At 40.8% G+C, this 22,856-nt stretch overlaps 3 protein-coding genes across 4 annotated transcripts in view; 1 reads left to right on the forward strand and 2 right to left on the reverse strand.

Annotated features, from left to right (window-relative positions):
* tbcd (tubulin folding cofactor D) overlaps positions 1-16,917 on the reverse strand; it is a 30,098-nt gene extending 13,181 nt beyond the window's left edge. For both annotated transcript variants that reach the window (XR_015096453.1, XM_086088767.1), the window contains exons 1-14: positions 16,236-16,917; positions 15,049-15,099; positions 14,877-14,974; positions 14,653-14,754; positions 14,406-14,552; positions 13,748-13,803; positions 13,477-13,609; positions 12,273-12,318; positions 10,975-11,107; positions 10,764-10,888; positions 10,119-10,179; positions 9,960-10,034; positions 9,796-9,887; positions 1,189-1,345 (exon numbers count right to left, since the gene is read on the reverse strand). Coding sequence is in view for 1 of the 2 variants with exons in the window: in XM_086088767.1 (XP_085944893.1) it covers positions 1,189-1,345; positions 9,796-9,887; positions 9,960-10,034; positions 10,119-10,179; positions 10,764-10,888; positions 10,975-11,107; positions 12,273-12,318; positions 13,477-13,609; positions 13,748-13,803; positions 14,406-14,552; positions 14,653-14,754; positions 14,877-14,974; positions 15,049-15,099; positions 16,236-16,506 (1,547 nt within the window). In the remaining variant the exon portion in view is untranslated. The remainder of the gene's footprint in view (positions 1-1,188; positions 1,346-9,795; positions 9,888-9,959; positions 10,035-10,118; positions 10,180-10,763; positions 10,889-10,974; positions 11,108-12,272; positions 12,319-13,476; positions 13,610-13,747; positions 13,804-14,405; positions 14,553-14,652; positions 14,755-14,876; positions 14,975-15,048; positions 15,100-16,235) is intronic.
* On the forward strand, positions 3,054-10,430 carry znf750 (zinc finger protein 750). Its single transcript, XM_086088784.1, has 3 exons — positions 3,054-3,187; positions 5,331-6,482; positions 7,949-10,430. Exons 2-3 carry the CDS (start codon positions 5,344-5,346, stop codon positions 8,484-8,486), a joined length of 1,677 nt encoding a protein of 558 aa, XP_085944910.1. The 5' UTR covers positions 3,054-3,187; positions 5,331-5,343; the 3' UTR covers positions 8,487-10,430.
* Positions 16,918-17,069: 152 nt separating the features above from the next.
* fn3krp (fructosamine 3 kinase related protein) lies at positions 17,070-21,222 on the reverse strand. Its single transcript, XM_086088795.1, has 6 exons — positions 20,807-21,222; positions 20,587-20,738; positions 20,410-20,501; positions 19,694-19,776; positions 19,457-19,579; positions 17,070-18,149 (listed from the first exon to the last, which is right to left on the reverse strand). Exons 1-6 carry the CDS (start codon positions 20,945-20,947, stop codon positions 17,811-17,813), a joined length of 930 nt encoding a protein of 309 aa, XP_085944921.1. The 5' UTR covers positions 20,948-21,222; the 3' UTR covers positions 17,070-17,810.
* Positions 21,223-22,856: the final 1,634 nt, after the last annotated feature.

The raw sequence follows: 22,856 nt of genomic DNA on the forward strand, positions 1-22,856 counted from the left end.
ATTCGAGCTATTCACATACTGTAGGTACTGTATGCTAGGTAGCTCACTAACAAGATGCTTAACCTAATTGCCCAACTGAAATAAAAAATAAAATTGATCTTCTGTACTTTATTTGCTGATGTAATGCAACCATCCATCCATTTGTCTATACCGACAATAATTGATGGCAAGTCAGAGATCCATGATGAGCATTATTGTCATAATACCGCACCTCTAGAAGAAAAAAAATTAAGTAGTGGTAGTAATAGTGTACATCTTTGGGGAGGGTGCAAAGATAAACTACTGCTCTTGTTTGCATTTTGCTAACAGCAAGCATGCCTAGGGCTGGACAGTTTTGCCTTTTGCAACTGCCCTTGCCCTGAGGGCTAGAAAAAACAAAAATTGTTCTGATTGCACTCCAGATCAGTCACTGCGCATGAGCTAGGATCACAGAATAACTGGCGGGGTCTGTGAGACAACCGCTTTTGCGTCGTTCCCACAAAAAAAGTGCATCAGTTTCGAATGGCGCAGGAACCAGCTTGTCAAAGGGCCGCTGCCAAATCAGTGACCGAAACTCAGAGCAAACAAGCGAAACCTGGCTATCCGGTAGACGAGGGCAAAGGGAGGGAAGGGTGTCGTTGACGCCGCCACGCAGGGGATCAAACCAACACTGCGGAGTCACGGGCTGCAGGTTTCAACACGTTGAGTCGCTCTTGAGAAAGAGTCACCGGCGTGGCATCATCGTACATCTCGGCGTTGAGACAATTAAATGACTTGTGAATTAATTGTGAAACTTGTTATCGCAATATGATTTAATAACTCCAACTACACAAAACTGCATTTAATGTCACCCTATTCACCACGACATTCAAAATCATACGTTGTAAAATAATTTCTGATCCACCTCTCAAATTTTCTTCAAATTTGGAGTTGTGCTAGAAAAGGAAGGTAAAGACGAGATTTTTTTTTTTTAACCCTTATAATTTCAGAGATGCTAACTTTGTACTAATTAGAGATATTGCCCAACTGTAAACATCTATATATAATAATATAATTAGCAAATGAAATTGCATTACGTATTAAATTTTACATATATTAATAGAGTATAATCCTCATCTTTGTGAAAGCAGCCATTTTGATACTGCTCTTAAATTGGGTCTAATCTTTTCTGCAATGTTTGGTTTGGGTTTGGGGATGGATTGATCTTACCTGGCAATTTGATTGACAAAGGGCTTGAGCTCTTTGGGGTCGTATGCCCTGGCGAAGGACCAGCACACATAGCAGGCTGCGTCGCGGACGTTAGAGCCGATACTGCATGCGCCCCTTTTTTCATCGTAGGTCAGGGCCTTGATGATGAGAGGCACCACTGCCGAAACAGAAAGTAGTTCAACGTCAGCTTCATTCAAACAGACTTTGGACCTATAAAACGTACAATGATAAACATGCATCCGTTTGCTACAGAAATTGTCCACATTAGGGTTGTTTGTAACTGGAGCCTAGTCACAAATCGACATTAACATAAAGTCATAAGAGATGTAGAAAAAAGAAAAAAAAAGAAGAGTTACGCCACTACCATGGATATAAAATTCAAATGAAGAGAAATAATTACAGCATGAGCATACCTTCTCATGCTGTGTGACAAACTAGTTAATTGCGCACCATACAAAATTACTAAAAAGTTGTATGTCAATACAGTCCTAAAAAGAGAATCTCCTGTATACTTTAACTTACATTTAGTGTTGTCACAATACCACAATTCTGATTTCAATAATATACCTACCGGTATATAAAGCACAGCAATACCAATGCTTAAAAAATGTAATGGCAAAAGCATCAGTCATGGAATCATAAATGGCAAAACACTTTCAAATTCAAATTATTTGTATTTTTATCATTGAAAATATTAAGCAATAGAAGGATAAATCAAACTGTTATTAGGACTGGATTTTAAAAAAAATCGAATAATCAATATTGAAGTCCGATAGCGATTCATAAAACCATGAATCGATTATTTTGAGTATCTTTCCCCCCCCCATAAATTCTTAAGAAAATAGAATTTTAAAGGCAGAAATGTTTGTATCTTACTGTTTTCTTGAAATGTATGGTTCACGTGAATTTAAAAGTACTTTCTTACATTTATGAAAGAGCTGACATTGTACTTTAATATAATTCAGAATCTTTTTAATTTACATTTACTATTATTTAATCTGATTATAAAAATATTTGTATCTCATCCTTGCTGATGTCAATGTTTGTGTAACACTTAAGTGATTATAACATGTATTTTCATTAACAAAATGAATCATTTGACCAGTTACTGCCTCAGCAAAATTTCCTTTGGAATTTAATATTTGTGGAGTTTTTATAATGTCCTTAACCTTTAAGAAGAATTGATGTGCCTTAATTAATCAATATCGGATTGAATTGAAGTGAAGCGAATCAGGAAAAATCGAAATTGAATCAAACTGAACTCCTGTGAATCGATTGAGGAAATCAATACCAAGCCAAGCAAAAAATGAAAAGCAATGTCTGTAGTGTTTGGTGAAGAATGATGTATGACAAGGTCAATTCATTGTTTTAAATTTCAGTTTTACAGTAAATGTCAACAAAGAGTGACAATTTGCTTTGCTATGTGTCAAACTGCACACAACCATTAAAAAATATATATTTTGGTAAGATGGTACCATTTGGAAGTCAACCAGTGTCACAGAAGGGAGTTTGTAGGTTCCACTGTACTTAAATCTTGTGCTGATTGCTGCTTATGAACTTTATCTAACATTGCATAGTGAGCATAACAACTGTAGGGTTAAGTACATAATTCACACTTATGCCTCCTCCCGATTATCACTTGAAACCACATCTTAATATTTAGCGGCTGCAGTGACCGCCAGCCTCGGTCCCACTAAAAAAGACCCGAAACAAGGACCTGGGTTGACCGAAGCCGCATCATGCAAATCGTTGCTCGAGGCTCGACTAATATCAGGAACATTGATGTTGCCCGAGGGCGCTGCTGTTTGGACTGAGGCCCCACCCACTGGAGAGAGACAACAGCTCACAAAGACAAACTCCCCACACAACTAATATGAATAGGGTTCACACATGCTGGATCTCACACACACACACACACACTCACTGAAGACATAATAGCAGGACATCCCTGACCGACTGAGGAGCTGCTTGTCAGGTACCGCGATACTTCACAGAGCAGGTAAAAATGATTTAAAAAAACAGTAATTCTTGCAATATATGATCCTACAATAATGTGATGATTTTTTAAAATGGTGATGACGGTGGACACTGATGTATGTAAGTAGTTATCCTTCACTGGTGTTTTTATAGAAAATGGCAAAAAGTTGTGAAGTATTTAAGTGGCATACAGGACAGATAATGCAAACATGCTAAATAAAAAAAAGATTTTATAGAGCTAATTGCCGTGCTTAGGAAAGGAGTGGCAAAACTTGAGTGGCAACTTCTTGCAACAGCGCATGACAAGCAGGTTCCTCCACACGGCACCGAAAAAATCCAATCTGAAAGATGTCCTGGTGGACAAATGGTTACAACTAAATACCAGTAAGCGCAATGAAGTGCTTTCCTGCCAGGCAATGACGACTCATGAGCTCATTGGCGAATGTCAGCCATGTGCATCCTGCAGGTGTAGTAGTCACGGGAAGCAGGTGTCTGTCAGTTCCCACACAGGCAGTAGTGAGTTGTGGCAAGCGGCAAGTTCCAGCAGGCCCTCCACACGTCTGTGACAGTAAGCGCTTAGTCCGACCGGCACCTGCTGCCGCGGTGAGGCAAGGTGATGAGTGACATTCGAACGGGAGAGGGCACAGGCGGAGGGTTTTTACACAGCCGCCATTCAAGCAAGAAACACAAAGCGGGCTTACACAAATGCACGGCATGCATTCGTATTTGCATATGCAACCGTGTCTCTGTTTGGGATCCAACCTGTTTGCAGGCGCAGTTGTAGAAAATACATTAGCCTCAGGGTGCGAGGTTTTGGGCAACTAGAGATTTTGGAGTGACTACTCAAACACTTGTGTTAGTAAAAACAAATATTTTTCAATGTCCTTTGGCCAGGGTGTAACTTTTCAGCAAATAGAAAAACATTATTTATTGGCTTTTGTCCTCACAAATTATATTCCAGTGTGTCTTTACACAAATATGATTCCCAACCTTTTCCGCCACTAGTTAATTCTTCAGACTTCTGTATGATGAAATGGAATCGGGTTTAGGGGTGATAGCACCACCTGGTGCTTTGGCATGCACATGACAGCTGTTGTTTAACTCATTCACTGCCGTGGACGTTTATATCCATAAACGGGAATGCAACCGTTTACTGCAAACAACGAACACATTCCGCCCATTCGAGGGTCCCACCCAATGGGGTATATGCCACGGAGGATGCGGGACTTCCGAATTCCTGGTTTTCACACATCAGCTTTGTTTCTGGGCCGCGTCCCAGTTCTTGCGCTTCCGCTTTTGTGCCCCTGGGTTGCGCGTTCCCGTCGACGTGTGCGAGTGTGTCTGTCTCAGTTGTCCGAAGCATTTCAGAGAGTTGAGACGTGCGGTTGGGGGGCGCAGGGGTGGGGTGCGAGTGTTGGAAACAACGCTGATGTGTGAAACCCGGAAGTCGAAAGTCCGTGGCATCGACCCCATAGTTTGTGAAATTCAGGTTTGTAGACCACTGTAATCACTAGTAAACTAATAGATTGCAATGACTGACAGACCCGTGTTGCTGCCAGTGTTGCTTTGAATTTGAGATCAGCGATTGTGTAGAAGATAAAGATTAACTCATTTGCTCCCAAAAAGGTATAAATACGTTCTATTTTAAATATTACCATGGTCCCATAGACGTATTTATACATGTTGTATGTTTATGTTATGTCAGAAGGCTTTATGCATCCTCTGAACTGAAGAGAAAGCTTACAGCAATGGTAGTTATTACAAATACGGCCAGTAGTTGGCAGCAGAGTATAAGAGATCAACCAGAGCCATGTTGCAAAAAGGCTTCCCCCCCAGCGTTTTAAACAGATTTGTGAATGATTCAACTTAGCTATATTCTAATGCTAATTGCTGCAAAACGGAAACAGATAGAAATATATATTTTTTCCTTATGAAAAAAGAGACTCTAATCTTTCTTTTGGTAGGTTCCATGTTTTTATAGCAATAGAACACAATTATCTGTGGGTCTTGCAAAATCAGTCAAAATCCAGTAAAACAGCCGGGAGGGGATTGCTTCAGTGAAAATGGCTGGGAGTGAATGAGTTAAGTACTGAATGTTCGCTTGTCAAGCAGAAATACTCAAGCTTGGGTGTCAAATGTATTAATTTTTTTCTATGGAATTTAAGGGATTGGATCGCAATGGCCACTGCTCAAGAACGGAAGCCCAAAAGGCCTCACTACATTCCCCGCCCACCAGGAAAACCATTCAAGTACCAGTGTTTCCAGTGTCCTTTCACTTGCAATGAGAAGTCCCACCTCTTCAACCACATGAAATACAACCTGTGCAAAAACTCCATCACCTTGATGTCGCAGAAAAACTGTCAGACAGCTCGCCAGCTCAAGGCTGTAATAAAAACCGGACCTGTGAAATCTAAAGATGGTACAACATCGCCGGAAACTGCAGTGCCACAGAGAGCGGAGGAAGAGAACGCAGCGGAAAGGAGCGATGCGTCGGAAGAGGTTGATGTTGAGAGTGACAGTCCGGTGGAGAAGGAAAGCTGGAGTTTGACAAACACATGTGACGTTCCAGCGAAGGAGGCCAAGTCGCTGCCTCGTCAATCTGCCTTCTCCCCGGTCATGCCCAACCATGATGGATCTGAAGCATTGAAGTCGTCTGTGCCACTGTGTGACACTTCACAAACTCCTGTTCCTTCATTCGAGTGTCCAGCATTCCCATGGACTCTTAAGCATTTCTCCACTTCCATGGGTCCAGAATACACTCCTTACCTCAGGCCTTTTTATTCTTCATACTACCAAGCCGCAAGCCATAATGCAATTGAGACCAATTCTTCGCCTCTGCAGTTTAACTTTCCGGGTCCACAGAGGCCAGTGGCACCGCAGGCCATTGCCCCGCCTCCTAATTCACTCTTCGCCCCTTACCTGTACCGATACTGTCACCCAATCAACGCAGGACAGCCATATAATTACAGCCTGTATAGGCATGAGCTTTCAAGATATCTTCCTTTGGACTGGTACGGGCAAGATTACAACTTATACGTACAATCGAGTCACAATCATTTTGCTGAACAAGAGCAGCTCAGGCAAAGTGGCGACAAGGAGACCAGGCTGAGCCCGAAGGAAGGCTGTTCTGCTCTGGGCTCCCCCGACAGACCCTGTCATGCGCAAGTCACCCAGAGGAATGACGAGGAAGCACCACGAGACACCTGCCTGGATGAACCCCAGCCGTCAAAAGAGGAGCAAAACGTGCAGTCGGATGCCAGGCGCAAGGACACTGCTGAAAGCTTGCTGCAGCTAGGAACTCTGCTTGTGGATGCAGGGTAAGAAAAGATCACTTAGACCACCCATACATCCATTTTTTATAATGCTTGTCCTCATTCGGACAAGCATTCATGCTCACATTCACACCTACTGTATGAAAAGTTTCCATTCCAGACTTTTTGCATGTGTACTCAGGCTTAGATTAAGTGTGAATGTGAGTCTCAACAGTTGTTTGTCTACATGTGGCTCAGTGATTGGCAGATGATCAGTCCAAAGTGTACACAAAGTCCAAGTCTGCTACAATTTTAAAAATCGGCAAAAAAACCCAGCCCATTTTATTGAGTTTTCCCCCCCAAACACATTACAGCATAAGGCAAAGACAAGGCACTAACACCCCTCCAATCAGCCCCCACACTACACCTCCCCCAAAAAACAAAATGGACGATATTTTTTCCAATTTTTATTTCTGTTGTAAAGTTAAATATTTAAGGACAGAGGGCCAAATTCACAAAGAAAAAACTGCAGCCACTGATAGCATCTTCAATTGCACTTCATTTGCATGCGCAGTTTGCTCCGTCTTAACATCCAATTCCCAAAGGATATAGCGACAATTATATACCAGCGCAAACACGCTCATAAGGTTTAGCAGCGGAGTGCAGTTTGCACTTATTTTCCCCCTGGTTGCAATAAGCCACACAGTATAAACGCTGGCCTTGCGCAAAGTAAAGTTTGGCATAACGATGGCAGTTAGGAAGACATTTCAGAACAAAAGTTGGGGTCCTGACCAAGGAGGTGTGAACAGGACAATCTAAAAGGTTTTATATTCACGCTTAATGTGAGAAAAGCCTGGCAGCCCAGGCACTTGGGGAAACCCTGTATGCATATTGCCTCATTTAAATACGCACAAATAACACTGGAGTGGCAAGACATTATCTGCTTGATAACGCACTTAATGAAGTATTTCACTATCTGTGTGTGCTTTGTCAATTAGATGCTATCTGTTTGCTACATTTGTACCGGCTAGTGCCACGCAAAAGCCAGACAATCCTTTAGTGAATTTGGCCCAAAGTATTGTAAAACAGTAAATTGTTCCGTCTGTAATTGCTATTGCTGTAAGCGTTGAGTGTAAAAAAAAGAAAAAATTAGTTATTTTATTAATTGGTTAACGGAATTGTATTTTTGAGCACACGGTATATGGTGAGCAATTGTTTTGATATTTTCAGAGGTTGAAGTTGACATGAGTAGAGATGTGCATGTGCATTTTGGTGACGATTTGTAGCATTTTTGTGCCATTAAGAGACGTTCAGCTTTTGTACATTTACAGTTGTGGTCATGGGTTTACATACCCCAATGGTATATAAACTTCAAGCACAACTTAACTCTTGAAAACGTGATAGTGGAAGCACAAACGGTAAATGGCAGAACACTGTAGAAGGTACAATATATTTCTGTTGTAATTTAGCTAGCTGACAATCTGCAACCTACTTAGAATTCAGTTTAATTGCTGTATTTATCTCTTAAACAGATTGGCTGAGAAAAGCAGAAGTGTGTCCGAATCATGTCAGGAAGCTACCTCCAACCTGGAAGAGGACAACAGAAGCATTCTGGCACCGCCAAACCTCTCAACAAGGAACCCAGACATCTCGGACACAGAAGAGGCACGTGGTGCAGAGGTGCCGCTGAACCTCAGCCTGCGCTCACCTGACGCCAGCACGTTGGAAGACGGCGACCACACGGATGAAGAAGCGTGTGACCAGAGGCAAACGGCGGCCCTGGCGCTTTGTCAGCTCGCCGTCGCCAGCTCGGCCGCCTCTTTGCGGCACTTTGAGCCCCCGGGTCAACCGGCAGAAGATTCCACGGACAACGGAGACCGGGCAACGGAAAAAACTGAACATAAGAGCACAGCTAACACGACGGCCATGAAACGATTCAATGCCAGCCACGGTAAATCCAACAAGCACAAAGCAAAGAAGAGAAAAGTGGCAGCCCGGTCTGTGAGGAGGAGAACTCATGCTACAAAACACTCATGGTTGATCAATGAAAAGCGTCTATCGCCAAGATAAATGCTTTCATTGGATAGTCGCACATATAGGGTGAACGCACGCACGTTAATCATGGTTCGGCATGCGATATTTTTTTTTTTACTCTATCCGATGTTATCCATTTTTTGGTGCTCAGGCCACAGCAACAGCAATATTCCAAGATATGGTGGTATCTTGGTGCCAAAGAAACATTTTGAAGTGAGATGAAGAGTTTCATCCAGACAAAAGTAGTCCTTTGCCGCCATCTTGCCGTATCTACAGGTATCAATTATTCATGGTTTGGCACTATTTGGAGGGATAGCGACCAGCCCTTGTGTAATAGCGTGGAGGTTCATGACTGCATTTTTTTTTTTGCATTACGAAGAGAAGATCTGTACTGTACAAACTCAAGATCATTGAACATCCTAACATTACTGAAGCACTGATAGATTGTAAAATGTGATGTGGATCTGCCTGTCATGTACAGCATGTAAAAAGTCTTACAGTACATTAGGTACACCTGCATTATGAGATAATTTTTCTTTGAACAAAATAACAGCAAATGAGGGGGGCATCCACAACCCCACCCCCTTAACATTTGGTGACGATTCATAGCATTTTTTTGTGTCATTAGCGATGTTTAGCTTTTGTACATAGGTATGTAAACATTCAAGCACAATTTCATATTATCAGCAAAGATGTTTTTATGATACAGATCTTGCATATTCATTTATGAGTTTACCTAATCAATTTCCTGGTATGTGTGTGTGCATGTCTATGTTGGAAAAGGTGACACTGAATGTTTATAGGGCCTGAACTTTTTTTATGACAATCAGGATTTTTTTTGAAGAATGCAAATAAAAACATAAATGAAGAAATATATTTAACTAATTTGCTCCCAAAAAACGCATAAAAACGTTCTATTTTAAACATTGCCATGGTCCCAAAAACTTATTTAGCATACAGAAGGTTTGATGCAGCCTCCGAAGAGGTCGCTTAAAGCAATGGTAGTTATTACAAAAAACTTCCAGCAGGTGACAGCAGAGTAAAAGAGATCAAAAATGTTCCCAGTATTTTCAACAGGTTTGTGAATAATGATGAAACTTAAATATATTCTAATGCTAATTGCTGCAAAACGGAAACAGATACAAATACACTTTTTTTCCTGATGAAAGAAGAGATTCTAATCTTTCTTTTGGTAGGTTCCATGTTTTTATAGCAATGGAACACGATATTCTGTGGGCCTTGCAAAATCAGTCAAAAATCCAGTAAAACAGCCGGGAGCAAAGGGGGTTGCTTCAGTGAAAATGTCTGGGAGTGAATGAGTTAGGAGTATTTCATAATAACTTACCATTTGTTAATCTAGAGGGCAACAGGAGGCCTCTCCTGCCAAGTTCCGCAAGGGCCAGACAGCCCCCGTGCCAGTTATCCGTCTCCTGGAAGCTTTGATAGAAACACACAAAGTGGTTTTACGAGCTGCAACATAAACAGATGTTTCCATATGAAATAACCCACCTGAAGCAGTCCAGCACTGAGGCCACCACCTCGTCCGCCAGCTCCTTCGGAAGCCTCCCAGTCACTCTCCCAACACTGAAAGGGTTAAAACACACTGTTCAATTCAAATAGGACCAAAAATCAGCAAGAATGTTTGACTATAAAACAAACATTTGTTACCCTTTTGCTGCAGACCAACGTACTATTGTTTCCTTATCCTTAAGTCCCACCAGTAGATGCTCTGAGAACAAATATCGCTGGTTTATTTACTACAAACTATAGGCAGTGAAATGAAAGACTTATTACTTGGAATATGCTGTTTTAAAGAATACATTTAAAGGTCAGCTTGGTCAAATTTAAGACCTTTTATTTACTCATTGTGACAATGAGAGGTGGACAACTGGACAATATGGCAATTGTTGCAATATTTGTTTTGAATATATTAAATGTTTATTGTGTCAGTGTTTTTAAGGGTCTTAAGAGTCAAGTGTTTTGCAGGGATAATAAGGATTTTGGAAAGTAAAATTGAAGAGGCACCCTGTATTAGGCTGCCTTTACACTGTCCAAGTACCCAATCTGATTTAAATGAGGATAATCTCAGCACCACTGGCCACCATATTTATTAGTCTTTGCTTTTGTTGTAGTTTAGACTTGCTGTGGATGTCACGCTGGCAATAACGCCGCACAGTATATCCGATATGTGTGCACTTGCACTGGACATAATCCGGCATGTATGGGATTTGCATATCCCAATTGTGCCACAAAAAAAAAACAGAATTGTGTCACTTGAAGCAGATAGTATAAATTCAACCTTATTTATCTCACCAATAACAGTCTCTAATTCTTCTGCAATATCATAATCCTCCTCCCTTTGTGACATCTCATTGAGGGTATCTGCGGTTTGGCTGGTCAAAAGGGTCGATGCTATGGACCTGCTTCCTCTCTGGTACCTAGAATATGTTAATATAATCCATTATGGATTTGGATTTAAAGCATTTATAGCTTCTCCCCTCCCAATATTGTTTTAGCATCTCACCTCCAGGGGGCCAAGCGTGGCTTCAGGTAGGTGAGGCCAAGTCGCTGAATCAGTTTGATGTTGAGCTTCCTCAGCGTGGATTGGCTGCTCTCCAAGAGACGCTTTTCTTCCAAACACAGCAAAATTCTAGACACTTGGAGGGAACAAACACAAATTGTTCATTATTATCATGTATTGCACATTTCAGGAAGAGATCATTTGTCAAAGGTGGAAAGTGTTGTCTGTCAGTGGTTGTGAGCATTTTCAGAGGAACAGTTATAAAAAATAAAAATTAAAATTAAAATTTTGCCATAAATGCTCATAATCCGTCCATCCATTTTCTATAACCAATAGCAGGGCACATAGAGACAAACGACCACTGACACTCATATACAGACACACCTAAGGACAAAAAAAAAAAAAAGAAGCTTCCCCACCCCTGATTTCGAGACACCTAACCTGTCTGCATGCAAATATCTCCTCTTGACTGAATTATTTGTAGTCACAAATCTTTGTTACCACAGGCAAAGTCAACTGAACGAAACAAAGCCGATGTACACAAACTAGAATGCCAGCCGGTGGAGCATGAACATCCGCTGAGGAAGAGCAAACTACTTATGCTAATAAATGTGTGTGCGTGTGGTTGGGAATGGGGAGTCCCTAACATCAAAATGTAATTTCCCCTCCAAACAGATTAACGGAAAATATTTGCATGAAATGAAGTCAATTCCAAGCTCCTTTCTTTTGTGACACCTTAAACAACAGACCAACAAAAACGGACTGAAAAAGAGCTTTTGATCATTCATTTTCAACGTCACTGACTCTTTCACAAATACATGGAGTTTGCTATTTGCTCCATTAACTGCATCATCTTTACTCATGATCACATCACACACTTTCTACTATCTACCACAACTCTGTTTGCAGTATATCATACTCTGCTCAGAGTATCAGGTACCTAAATGTGTCTAACTTTCAACATGTTAGTGCTCCAAGCCCTTATAATCGACGCGGCACGTCAAGATTCATCCACTAATTTTTATTTTCAACTCCAAAGCTATGATGATCTCAAATCCGCAGCGATGCAATGCCATCATTAGAGTGGTTTACAAGCCTAAATTTAAAAGACAAACTGGGTGAGACCCTATTCCACAATTACTTGTTGCAAAATATACTTGACATATTATGTTGGTCGTTCCTGGTTAACAATTGTAGACCAGTTGATGAATATAAACATCAAAGGCAACAAACGATTCCATTCTTTGTTTTCATATCCATTCAATAACATATTCGTAAAACTTTGTCACTGTCCAACCAACCATGCTGTAAGAGGTCCTCCCGCTTGCCATGTTGGAAGAGCATTGCCTGTTGGAACACAAATAAGATACATGTGAAGAATGTTTACATGTCTTTAAAAAAAGGTGAAGTTAATATCACATATTCATCTTTTGTACCAGTTTTAAACGCCTTCGGACCCTAAGGTATGATAAGATATGACATATTTGCGTACGTAAACCAATAAAAAAGCATCATTTGGATGATGTCAACACTTCTGGTCCATGATTGGATCCTAGCTAACCAATCACAATCGCAAGTGGATTTGCATGATGTTCATGTTAAGAATGTTACATATATGCTTGGTAAGCTTACAACACATTACAGCCATACTATCCTGGCGTCCACAATAACAAATAAAAACATGAGCTAACCCCAAAAATGTTTTTCTTATGTGAGAAAAGAGTCAAAATCAGTAAAAAAATCAAATTAAATAAATAATAATAATTTGCACAGCAGATAAAATGCAGGTCTGAAGGGGTTAGTTAACATCAACGTACACAGCAGGAAAACCAAAACAATACATACAATAATTAGTTTAATGCCTTGAGCGCAGCTTCACGGCTCAATAAGACATTAAAAGAACACGTTATTCAAGTTTGCTGTATCTTCCTGTGCCATTTAATGCATTGACCTGCTTGGAGCATGACTAACATCACAATGGCAGTTGAGAATTCCATCGTTAAAAGGACAAGTGGATTTAATTGGAGGAGCGCTGCTGTGTCACATGGCTTAAGGTGTAATTATCGAAATTCTACTTTTTAAATGTTTCTAAACAAACAGTTGGTTATCTGGAGTGCCTCCCCACCCACCAAAAGAAAAACTAAACCACCATGTAAATCTTTTGTGATCTGCTTTTTCTGAAAACATGACTGTGAGGGAGCCTATTTGCTTTGCAAAAGTGGGGCCAATTTACATAATTTGGAAATTTGGGTAGGGGAATGCAACTAACATATCCTATAATAATTGATCCTCGGGGTATTTTGACAAAAGCAGGTCACTTGTATGTTACTACATGTGGGAAAAGTTTTAAATGGTTAAAAAAAAAGTTTTATACTTCTCCTTAAAATAAAAGGTTTAACGGCATATTTGCCCAAGGCAGCACCTTTGCACTGAATTAAACACCCTATGGCATAAGACAGATACTGTATGATTTGATCACATGTATATATATATATATATGTTTACCAGAGACTGAAGAGCGCCATCCAGCACCCGAATGGAGTCCAGGGATTGGTCATTATTTTGGGATATAGTGGCGAGGCTCCAGTCCAGGAAGTTTCCAAGGCACTTCTTGAGCACATCAGGCCGCGTCATGAACCTGTAAAGACCATTAAAACAGAGACTGAGTCTTGACATAAAGCAACTTGAATGGAGCAAAAACATTTATTGGTAGCACAATGCTACCCTCTAGTAGGCCACTTAACCCCATTGCAGTTGAAAGGCAAGGAAAACTTACTTTGACACCAACACGGATGCAGCAAGCCTGCAACCATCACTGACACCAAGATATGACTGCAAAAAGAAAAAGCCACTGTTACAATTATCACAAATATATAGACCATTTTCTTCCTTTGCATGAATATGAATGTTACTGTTAAAGAAGAAATGAAGCATACGTCTGTAGTAACATCAAATCCCAAGCATTTGCATGTACTTTATAGCTGAATCACTAAAGTAAACCTAAAGCAATCCTCTAAAATTGACTTGACTGCGTTAAATTGGTCGGGTGAACTTGGGACAGGCGCCATTCATCAGCAGTCTGGACATGGAGGGTTGATCTTCTCTCGCTCTGGAGGAAGACTCATGACTCTCCAATAACGCAAAAACATTTGCCTGATATGTTGCTAGTCGTTTTCTCAACAAAAATAGCTCCTAAAGGGGGGTGTAAAAGTAGTAGACAGTGGAGCACCGCTATTTGTGAGGGACAGGGACCATGCCAAAACCAGGAAATGTTTTCAATGATGGAGAAAAAGAAATCCATTTCTCATAGTTTTCAATTATAATTTTTTTAGATTGCTTTTTGACTTTTACAGTTTTCTTGCAATCTATCTACTATTTCACTGTAGCGGCTCGACAGTAGCATACAGTGATGCATCAGAATCAGCTCAATTTGCCTTAGCCATTGCAAGGATGCGGTCCATGATGGGCTCTCTGACTCGGCCATCTTGAGACTGCAGATTGCCATCAAGGCGGGAAAGGTCGAAGGGTGTGAGGCAGGTCATGGACAGCCAAAGCAGCAGAATATAGCGAGTCGACCATGTCTAGAAAAATGAGAAAATGTTCAAAAACAATGTTGTCAGAAAGAAAGAAAGAAAGAAAGAAAGAAAGAAAGAAAGAAAGACTATTTTGTGTTGATGGAACCTCTGTGTCTGTCGGGTCCTGCTTGGACATCAAATCCAGAACCGGCTCCACATCGGCGACCTCATGAGGCAAACGCCGGATGAAGATTTTGTAGCCTCTCACCTGGGCAGAGAAAAAAAAAAAAAAATAGATCAATTTTGATAATGAATGGTACCGTGTTCTCTTCACATTTTCTCAGTGCCCATTTTTGAGACCCCCAAAAAATAGATGTATATCAGACCAACCTTACAAATGATACAGAGGAACTTGAAGCTCAAATGAAACAGAGAAGAGGGGCAGTCCTCACGCCTCACCAACTTCAGTAACGTATTCACCATCCACTCTAAAAATAATAATAAATGCATTTAAAATGGATTGCTGGGTTGCATCTTGTACTTATTTTTTATTAGAACTTACCCAAGTGTGGGTCGAGCAGATGAGGCTGATCTTGATATTGGCTGAGTGTATCTGTTGGGTGTAAATGGGTATAAACAGTCATTGAACTGATGGAGATATGTACAAGTACTAAGGGTGTGAATTGCCTTGTACCTGGCGATTCGATTCATATCACGATTCATAGGTCACGATTCGATACCGATTAATCCTGGTACAAATCTATAAATTGATTATTGCGATTTTTTTAAACTCAAATTTAGAAAATACTAATAACTTGTACATGTACACTGTAAGATTTGTACGAAAATGTATTTATCTGAAACTTTAGGCTTATAACTGTGAGCCACTTTATTTAACACACAATCTGTTTCATGTTTTAACAGCATTGAAATTAAATATTAAGGCTTAATGTTCCATTAATATAACATTCTTCCCTGCTTAAAGTGTGAACCCTAACCCTAAGTAAGACGTTTAGTTGAATATTCCCATTAAAAATGTATGTTTAAAAATCGATTTGACCGCATATCGAATTGATTCGAGAATTGCGTGCTGTTTTATCGCAATATATTGCAGAATCTATTTTTTTTTAACACCTCTAACAAGTACAGTCGTTGGAAGTCTCTACATTTTATGGTTTACACTTTATTGATTACTGTATTAGTCTGAATATTAGTGACAGATATACTGTATTGTAAATATTGGTTGATCCACAAAGAAAACGGATTAGAGAAACTCTTGTTGGAAATTTTTTGACAATTTTTGGTCAGCAGGTTTGCACACAGCTCAGGAGGGATTTTTGGCCCAAACGTCTTTCACATTTCTTGGCTGTGGCTTAGAAACGCAAAACTTCAGCTTCCTTCACAAGTTTTCAACTGGGTTGAGGTCTGGATGGAGTGCAACTAGGTTTTCATCCGAAGATTTGACACAACATGGCTCAGCAGTGAGGGGCATTGCTGTGGTGAAGTCGCCTTGTACCTTTTGCGGAAAAACATCCTTAAATATAATGTTTTCACCTCCATGCTTGATTATGTTCTTTGGGTCATACTCAGATATTTTCATTCTCCAAATAGGGCGACTTGAGTTCATGCCAAGTTGTTCAACTTTGGTTTCATTTGACCAACACTTTCTCTAAGTCAACTGTCAAATACAAATGATGTGCCTTTGCTCAATACATGTCAGGAACCGGTGCTGTACTTCAGTTGACCTACCCAGAAACTTTTCCGTGGCGGACTCCCGGCTCGTCAGCTCCCCGTGGATGTCCGGCAGACTGGCGATGAGAGCCTCGATCATGTCCCGCTCACCGAAGCCCTCCAACACACACGTTTTCAGCTCTCCTCCGTCCCCAGAGCAGCCAATTTCCATCTCCGTTATATCGCCTTTGCTCGCCTCGTCGCCCCCGCACCGAATCGCCATCCCCGATAACACAATTTTACCTTCCTCATCGCCCGAACACGCAACTTGTGTCCCCAAAGAAGCCATGAAGTGGATGTTTACAAGCTAGGAGACGTGTGATGCAGAATAGAAGCTAGCTTGTTATTGCTAGCAAACATTACTTGGTACGCGATGAGACTGTTACGAATATGTTCATGTGTATATGTAGTAATAAACTCCTAAGAAATGAATGTACAATTATCTTTACAATTTCATAAAAATGCACTACTCTCAGAGTCGACAGTAGATTAGCAATTTAGCAAGTGTCCTACCCCGGTACGGCAAGCGAAAAGGCTCCGTTCGTGCGTCGTTACCGCGCATGCGCCAACAGACAATCCGGAAGAAAAATAAAATAGCGGACTATTGGGAAGCGAGGCGAGAAACATTCGAGGCTTTTAGTTTTACGGCTTTCTTTTTGTGTCTCACCTCTTTTGTGTTCATGACTTTTCCATAGATGCTCGTACGATTATGTGATTCACAAACGGGAGCAATAGAAGTCTTTCATCTCTGTGATGGTACGCGGTCTTTGCGTGACTTTTGTACGCGAGAACATGAAGAAGTGCTGAGATCCAACCGGCACTAACATATATTAAACACACACAAAACAAAACTTACTTGTTTAATTTAATGCCATTTCAACCTTAACAAAAATTTGTCAAAGTAAAATTAATAGGGATCTCCTCTCAAATTAACTTCTTGCTTCAAAAAACGGCCTCGTACTCTGCACTAGTTGAGTAAATAACTTATCCATATGCAAGCATTTGTACAAATTAGGACGTCCTCTGAAGTAAATGCCTTGCTTTATATAAACACCCGATACTCTTTGGAGTTGAGTAAACAGACCATCAGCATCCAGTCCATACTCAAGTATATGCAAAAATGCATTCCTTGCTTAAAACAAATGGCCGATGCGATCTGCGGTTAAGCAAATAGCAGCCAGTCCATATGCAATTATTTGTACCATAAAAAAATACTTAATCACACTTGGTTCTCTTCAGTTAAGTAAATAGGGAGCAGCCTGTTCATACAAACGCATGCATACAATTAAATGCCTGCTACTCTCTGCAGTCACACAGACAGTTCATATGCGAGCATATGTGGAAACAAAAGCCTCCACTGAAATAACTGCCTTACTTCAAATAAACTGAGCATGATTCGTTTTGAAAATGATCAATCTTGAATACAGCCCTCGTAAAATGAAAACCGTCATTATATAGTTCATTTGATTTCATGCCATTCTTTACCTAAAAAAATATATTAACATGTTTTTGTGACATTTACAGAAACAACTTTTATAATAAGTAATAATATTATTAAGCACATGCATATGTTTAAGACTTAGGTGAGCCCAATTACTTGAGCAGGTCCTTCATGACTCTTATTGACGAGCCTCTGTAGCCCCCACCAAAGTGGTTCCAGTGATTCAGGTAGTTGAAGAGTTGGTACAGCTGGTTTCTCCGGGCAAAGCCGGCTGCCTTGGGAATTTTCTCGTGGTAAGCCGAGTAAAAGGAGCCGTCGAAGCCTCCGAACATCCCTGAAATTCCCAACTCATGTTCGGAATGGCCGTAGAATGGAGAGGGGTCAAAGATCACCGGGCCCTCGCTGGTTTCTGCCACGTTGCCTCCCCACAAGTCACCATGGAGTAGAGAGGGGAACACCTCCACGTCTCGGAAGAACTGAGGGATCTTCAGCTGTCAAAGACGCACTTCAGGTTAAATGCATGCATAGTAGAATAGGGGCCTCCACACTCAAATAAGTTAAAGTACCACTGATTGTCACACCCAACTAAGTGGGGCGAAATTCATTCTCCGCATTTGACCCCTCCCCTGAAGGAGCGATGAGCAGCAGCAGGAGCCGCGCTCAGGAATCATTTGGTGATCTAACCCCCCGATTCCAACCCTTAATGCTGAGTGTCAAGCAGGGAGGCAAATGGGTCCCATTTTCATAGTCTTTGGTATTACCCGGCCGTGGATTGAACCCACGACCTCCCAGTCTCAGGGCGGACACTCTACCACTAGCTCACTGAGTTGCCACGCCTTAAATAAATGGCCAGTGTTCTGTTTGGTTGAATAAATAGAAAGCATTCAGTCCATATGTAAGCATTTGTTTGCAAATGCAAGGTCACTCTTAAATAAATGCCTTACATGAAACAGATGCCTGACTGTCTCTGCATTTGTAATTAGACAGCAGCTTGTTCATACACAAACACATGCAAACAAAGGCCTCCTTCCACAAAAACACCTTCCTTTTATCAACAGTAACTTTGTTTACTATCTTTAGTCGAGGATTCAGACAGCAACCTGTCAATACAGGTGATTGTGAAAATAAAGTCATCCTCTAAAATAAATACCCTGTTTCAAATTACAGTAATAACTAGTATTACCTGCACTTAAGTAAATATAACTTATCCTATCCATTCTGCGATAAATGACGAGACACAGTGACAAAGGCGAGTCAGGTCACTTTACTCTCCACAACAAAACTGTGAATTTACACAGCAAGCAGCAAGGTTCTTCTTTTCAACCTTTTTATATCCATCCTCCCTTTGAACCCAGAAACATGTCATACCCCCAACCTCCCTTGAAGGTACGTGCGATAGTGAATGTCTCTCCTTTGTGGATCACCATACTCCTCTGAAATAAACTCCTTGCTTTAAAATAAATGCTTGATCATCTCTGCAGTTGAATAATTAGACTGCAGCATGTCAATACGCAAGCTTTTGCCCAAGTAAATGCCTCGTCTCCAATAAAGACCTTGCTGAAAATAAAATCCGGGTACTCTCTGCCATTAACTGACAGAAACCTGTCCACACACAAGCATTTGTATAAATAAGTCTCCTCTCAAGTGAACACTTTACTTCAAATGAGTGCATGTATTTAACAGTTTAGTAAACAGACGGCAGCCACTCCATACACAAGTGTTGGAAATAAAGGCCTCCTCTCAAATAAAGGTCTCAATTCGAATCAACACCTGATATCCTCCCCGCGTTCGATCGTACCTGCAGTGCCGCCCAAAGCTCTCTGGCTTCTCTGTCCCCATTCGACTTCTCCAGCATGTTTAACTGGCTCTCAAGCCTCTGCCGAGTGTAAAAGGTCACCCAATCATCCTGCCATTCATTGTCCTGTAAGAGACACATAAAAATAAGCCATGGTAATGCTGTTTAAAACAATGTGAGAGCTTTCAAGATCACGTCATATTAGGTTACAATGCTGTTCGGTTTGCAGAATATGTTTACCTGTGGTATATAGCCACAGCATGTGTTGATAGAGAAGCCATATTTGTCCACGTAAGTTCCCTCAGACTGCCCGGCTCCTTTTCCTATTTACACACAAGGCATTCATAAATTCATCTTGTGCATCACTGCAACAGTAATTAATTGCCAGGTTTACCATCCTCTCAAGTAAATGCCTCGCCTCAATTAAAACCATTAGGGAGCAAACAAAAATTCTTTGCAGTTGAGTAAAATGAAAAAAGCCAATCAATACACAAGTTATTTGTAGAACTGAACACTCTTCTACAAATAAACACAGTGCTGACTACAACTGAGTAAATACGAACCGTCCAGTACATAAACAAATGTTTGTGCAAATAAAGGCCTTCTCTCAAATACATGTCTTGCTTGAAATGAACACCTGGTACTTTCTGCAGTTGTTGAGTTGAGTAACTAGAAGTATTAGACAAATAAAGGCCAGATTGCAAAACATTCATCTCCCGGTACTCTCTGCATAAAATTAAATAAACTCCCCTGACCACTAGTTGAGCAAACTCAGAACTTCCAACGCAACCTTTGATCCATAATAAATCATTACGATTATTTGAATTCCAAAAACGCTTTGAGGGGACAAAATGATGTTTTTATCTATAGTACCCAAGCACCATTGAGAACATGACATCCAGGTGACATGCTGAATATTAATTTTGCAATATATGCGGTTATAGAAGAACAATTACCGACTGTCTGTTGCTCTTTGCTCAATTTCTCCATCTGTCTCTTGTTGTGAAGGTGCAGATCAGCCAGCTGCTCTCCCAGCTGCTTTGAATATCTGCACATTACAAGTAAAAACAATAGTTTCAATGATCCGTTTTGATGAAGTGGTGGCCATGCAACCAGAGTGACAGAAGCCTTACTTGTTTATACCACGCATATCCAAATGTTCCATCACAAAAATACAGCCTCCAGTGTCCAACTCGATCACCTTCTCAGGTTTGGGCACTTTAATTGTTTCTGTTATTAATATGGCCTCCAAACCGGCCATTTCCCCATCAAACATTAATTTGGCCTGGAGGGTGAAAAACATATAGAGTTACAAAATACATGCGCGGTGGGGTGGGGGGAGTTAATAGATACCTGGCTCTTGTGGTTTATCTTCACAAACACTTTCCCAGAGTCCGTGTGGTAACTCTGGCCCTCACTAATGCATCCGGCTCCTGAGTGGCCGGCTAACTTCAGCGTGGCTGTACCCAACTCTTTCTTTAGCTTGTCTTCCATCGCTCAACAAGGACTGTAATCTTTACTGATAACGCCGATACACGCACACACTGACAGCTTGAAGCCCTGTTTATTTAGAGTAGACTCAACGACTTAAGTTGTGGCGTAACAGCTAACAAACGGAATACCGTGCGTCGTTGCAGCAGTACTGCTAATTTATTTATTCAAAATAAATAGGGATTTATAAAACACATTATTCGTGCTTTACATATGTTTAAAACGTTTAAGTATCATATAGGCGCATTTACAAAATTTTATCGTTGCTAAATGACGTTTTTTTTGTCTAAAAAGTTAACTGTTTTGATCATTTTTGCTTTCCGTAGCATTTGTACATTAACCAATCAGCGCTTTGTCCTCTCGTAGGCGAGTTTGCTGATCACGTGATGGCACCACGGTACCCCTGAAGCTAAACTGCCCTTTAAACCATTTTAAAGTGTTGCGCAGTACTAAACTGACGGAATGTGTCAGTCTACCGATATTCAGTTTTTGCAATGCGTTGATCTATCAGAAACGGACTCGCAACTCGACATTGTCCACGCATTGACGTGATGCTTCCAAACACGCCAAAGGTTTTTTTTGTTAGTTTTGTTTTTCCCTAGACATGCCAAAGGTTGTGTTTCCTCCAGCATTGTTTTCTGTTGTACACTATTGATAGATTTCAATTTTATGGAAATGATTATCTGCCAGGAAGAGGACCGGCGTGCTGCTGACGATGAAGAAGTACTTTGTCTGGCTGCTGCTGGAGTTATTATCAAGAAAGTGGAAGAAAGAAGAAAAAGTAAGAAATGAAAGGAGGACTATTTTGGGTCCGAGAGTGGTTGCTGCAGAGGATAGAGGTTGGTCATTATGAAGAACTATTGCAGCAATTAGGCAGTGGATAGTTTGGTTACATCATGTAACAATATATAAACATCACAATACGATTTTCTCACGATACGATAATTATCGCGATGATGTGGGGGAGGTTGGCGTTTAAAAAAAAGTTCACAATATTATAATAAAAAATGAGCTCATACTAAAAACACACACACTATTGTGCTTTTGTACATAACAGCAATGTATATAAACAACCTACAATCTCTAATAAGTAATAACGCTAAATATTGAGGCACGCACACATTGAGTTCCTCCACATATTGACTCTGTTCACAAACATATTACGTTACCCTTCATCTGACCATTAGCGTGTATTTTAAACATAGAATGGCCAAAACATGCCTTGTGAAAATGAAATGGCACTAACGCCCTACGCCACCAGGAACATGACCAAGCCAGAGAGGTTATTCAACTATCGACTTTCCAAAGCCAAAAGAACAGTGAAAAAACACATTTGGAATATTATGACAAAGATTCAGATGTCTGTTGACCACAATGCTACAGAAGCCTACAGATATGGAAGAAATTGTGCTAGCTTGCTGCTGTCTGCACAACTTGTTAGCCACCAGAAAACCACAGACTATCAACATGGGAACTGATGGAGAAGAGCCTGATGCAGAACGTTACCTGCGGGAAGATGGAACCTGGAGGTCCGGAGATATTCTGGACTCTCAGTTTTTTGGAGGAAATGTTGGAAGCAGAAGTGCTCGGGCCCAGAGATATTACCTTAGAGACCATGAGGTCACAATTGGCAAGGTTTCGTGGCAAGACAAGGCTATAGATGTGAGCAAGTACAGCAAAATGTCTACCCTGTTCACAACTCCAATGAATCCTGATTGGACTCAATGATGCCACACTTTGCTGCTAACAACTCCAAGGAAATGTGGGACACCATGAGGAGGATCACCAACTTGACTCCTGCTCAAAAAGGTCTCAGCACCCTAAATGACCTCCAGAAGGCAAGGGAGCTGAATGACTTTTATTTAAGATTCGAAACCCAGGACTTCTCCTCTGAATGTGGGGAGGTCCTGAG

The sequence above is a fragment of the Leptonotus elevatus genome, chromosome 1 (genome assembly GCF_054856555.1).
Source record: "Leptonotus elevatus isolate MCC_2025b chromosome 1, RoL_Lele_1.0, whole genome shotgun sequence".
Classification (NCBI taxonomy): domain Eukaryota; kingdom Metazoa; phylum Chordata; class Actinopteri; order Syngnathiformes; family Syngnathidae; genus Leptonotus; species Leptonotus elevatus.

Coding starts and splice junctions, on each gene's coding strand:
- fn3krp (XM_086088795.1), bottom strand. CDS start 20,947: ATGGAAGACAAGCTAAAGAAAGAGTTGGGTACAGCCACGCTGAAGTTA. Junction 20,502..20,586: donor GATATGCGTGGTATAAACAA/GTAAGGCTTCTG, acceptor TGTAATGTGCAG/ATATTCAAAGCAGCTGGGAG. Junction 18,150..19,456: donor AGCTTTGGGCGGCACTGCAG/GTACGATCGAAC, acceptor CGTCTTTGACAG/CTGAAGATCCCTCAGTTCTT.
- znf750 (XM_086088784.1), top strand. CDS start 5,344: ATGGCCACTGCTCAAGAACGGAAGCCCAAAAGGCCTCACTACATTCCC. Junction 6,483..7,948: donor ACTCTGCTTGTGGATGCAGG/GTAAGAAAAGAT, acceptor TCTCTTAAACAG/ATTGGCTGAGAAAAGCAGAA.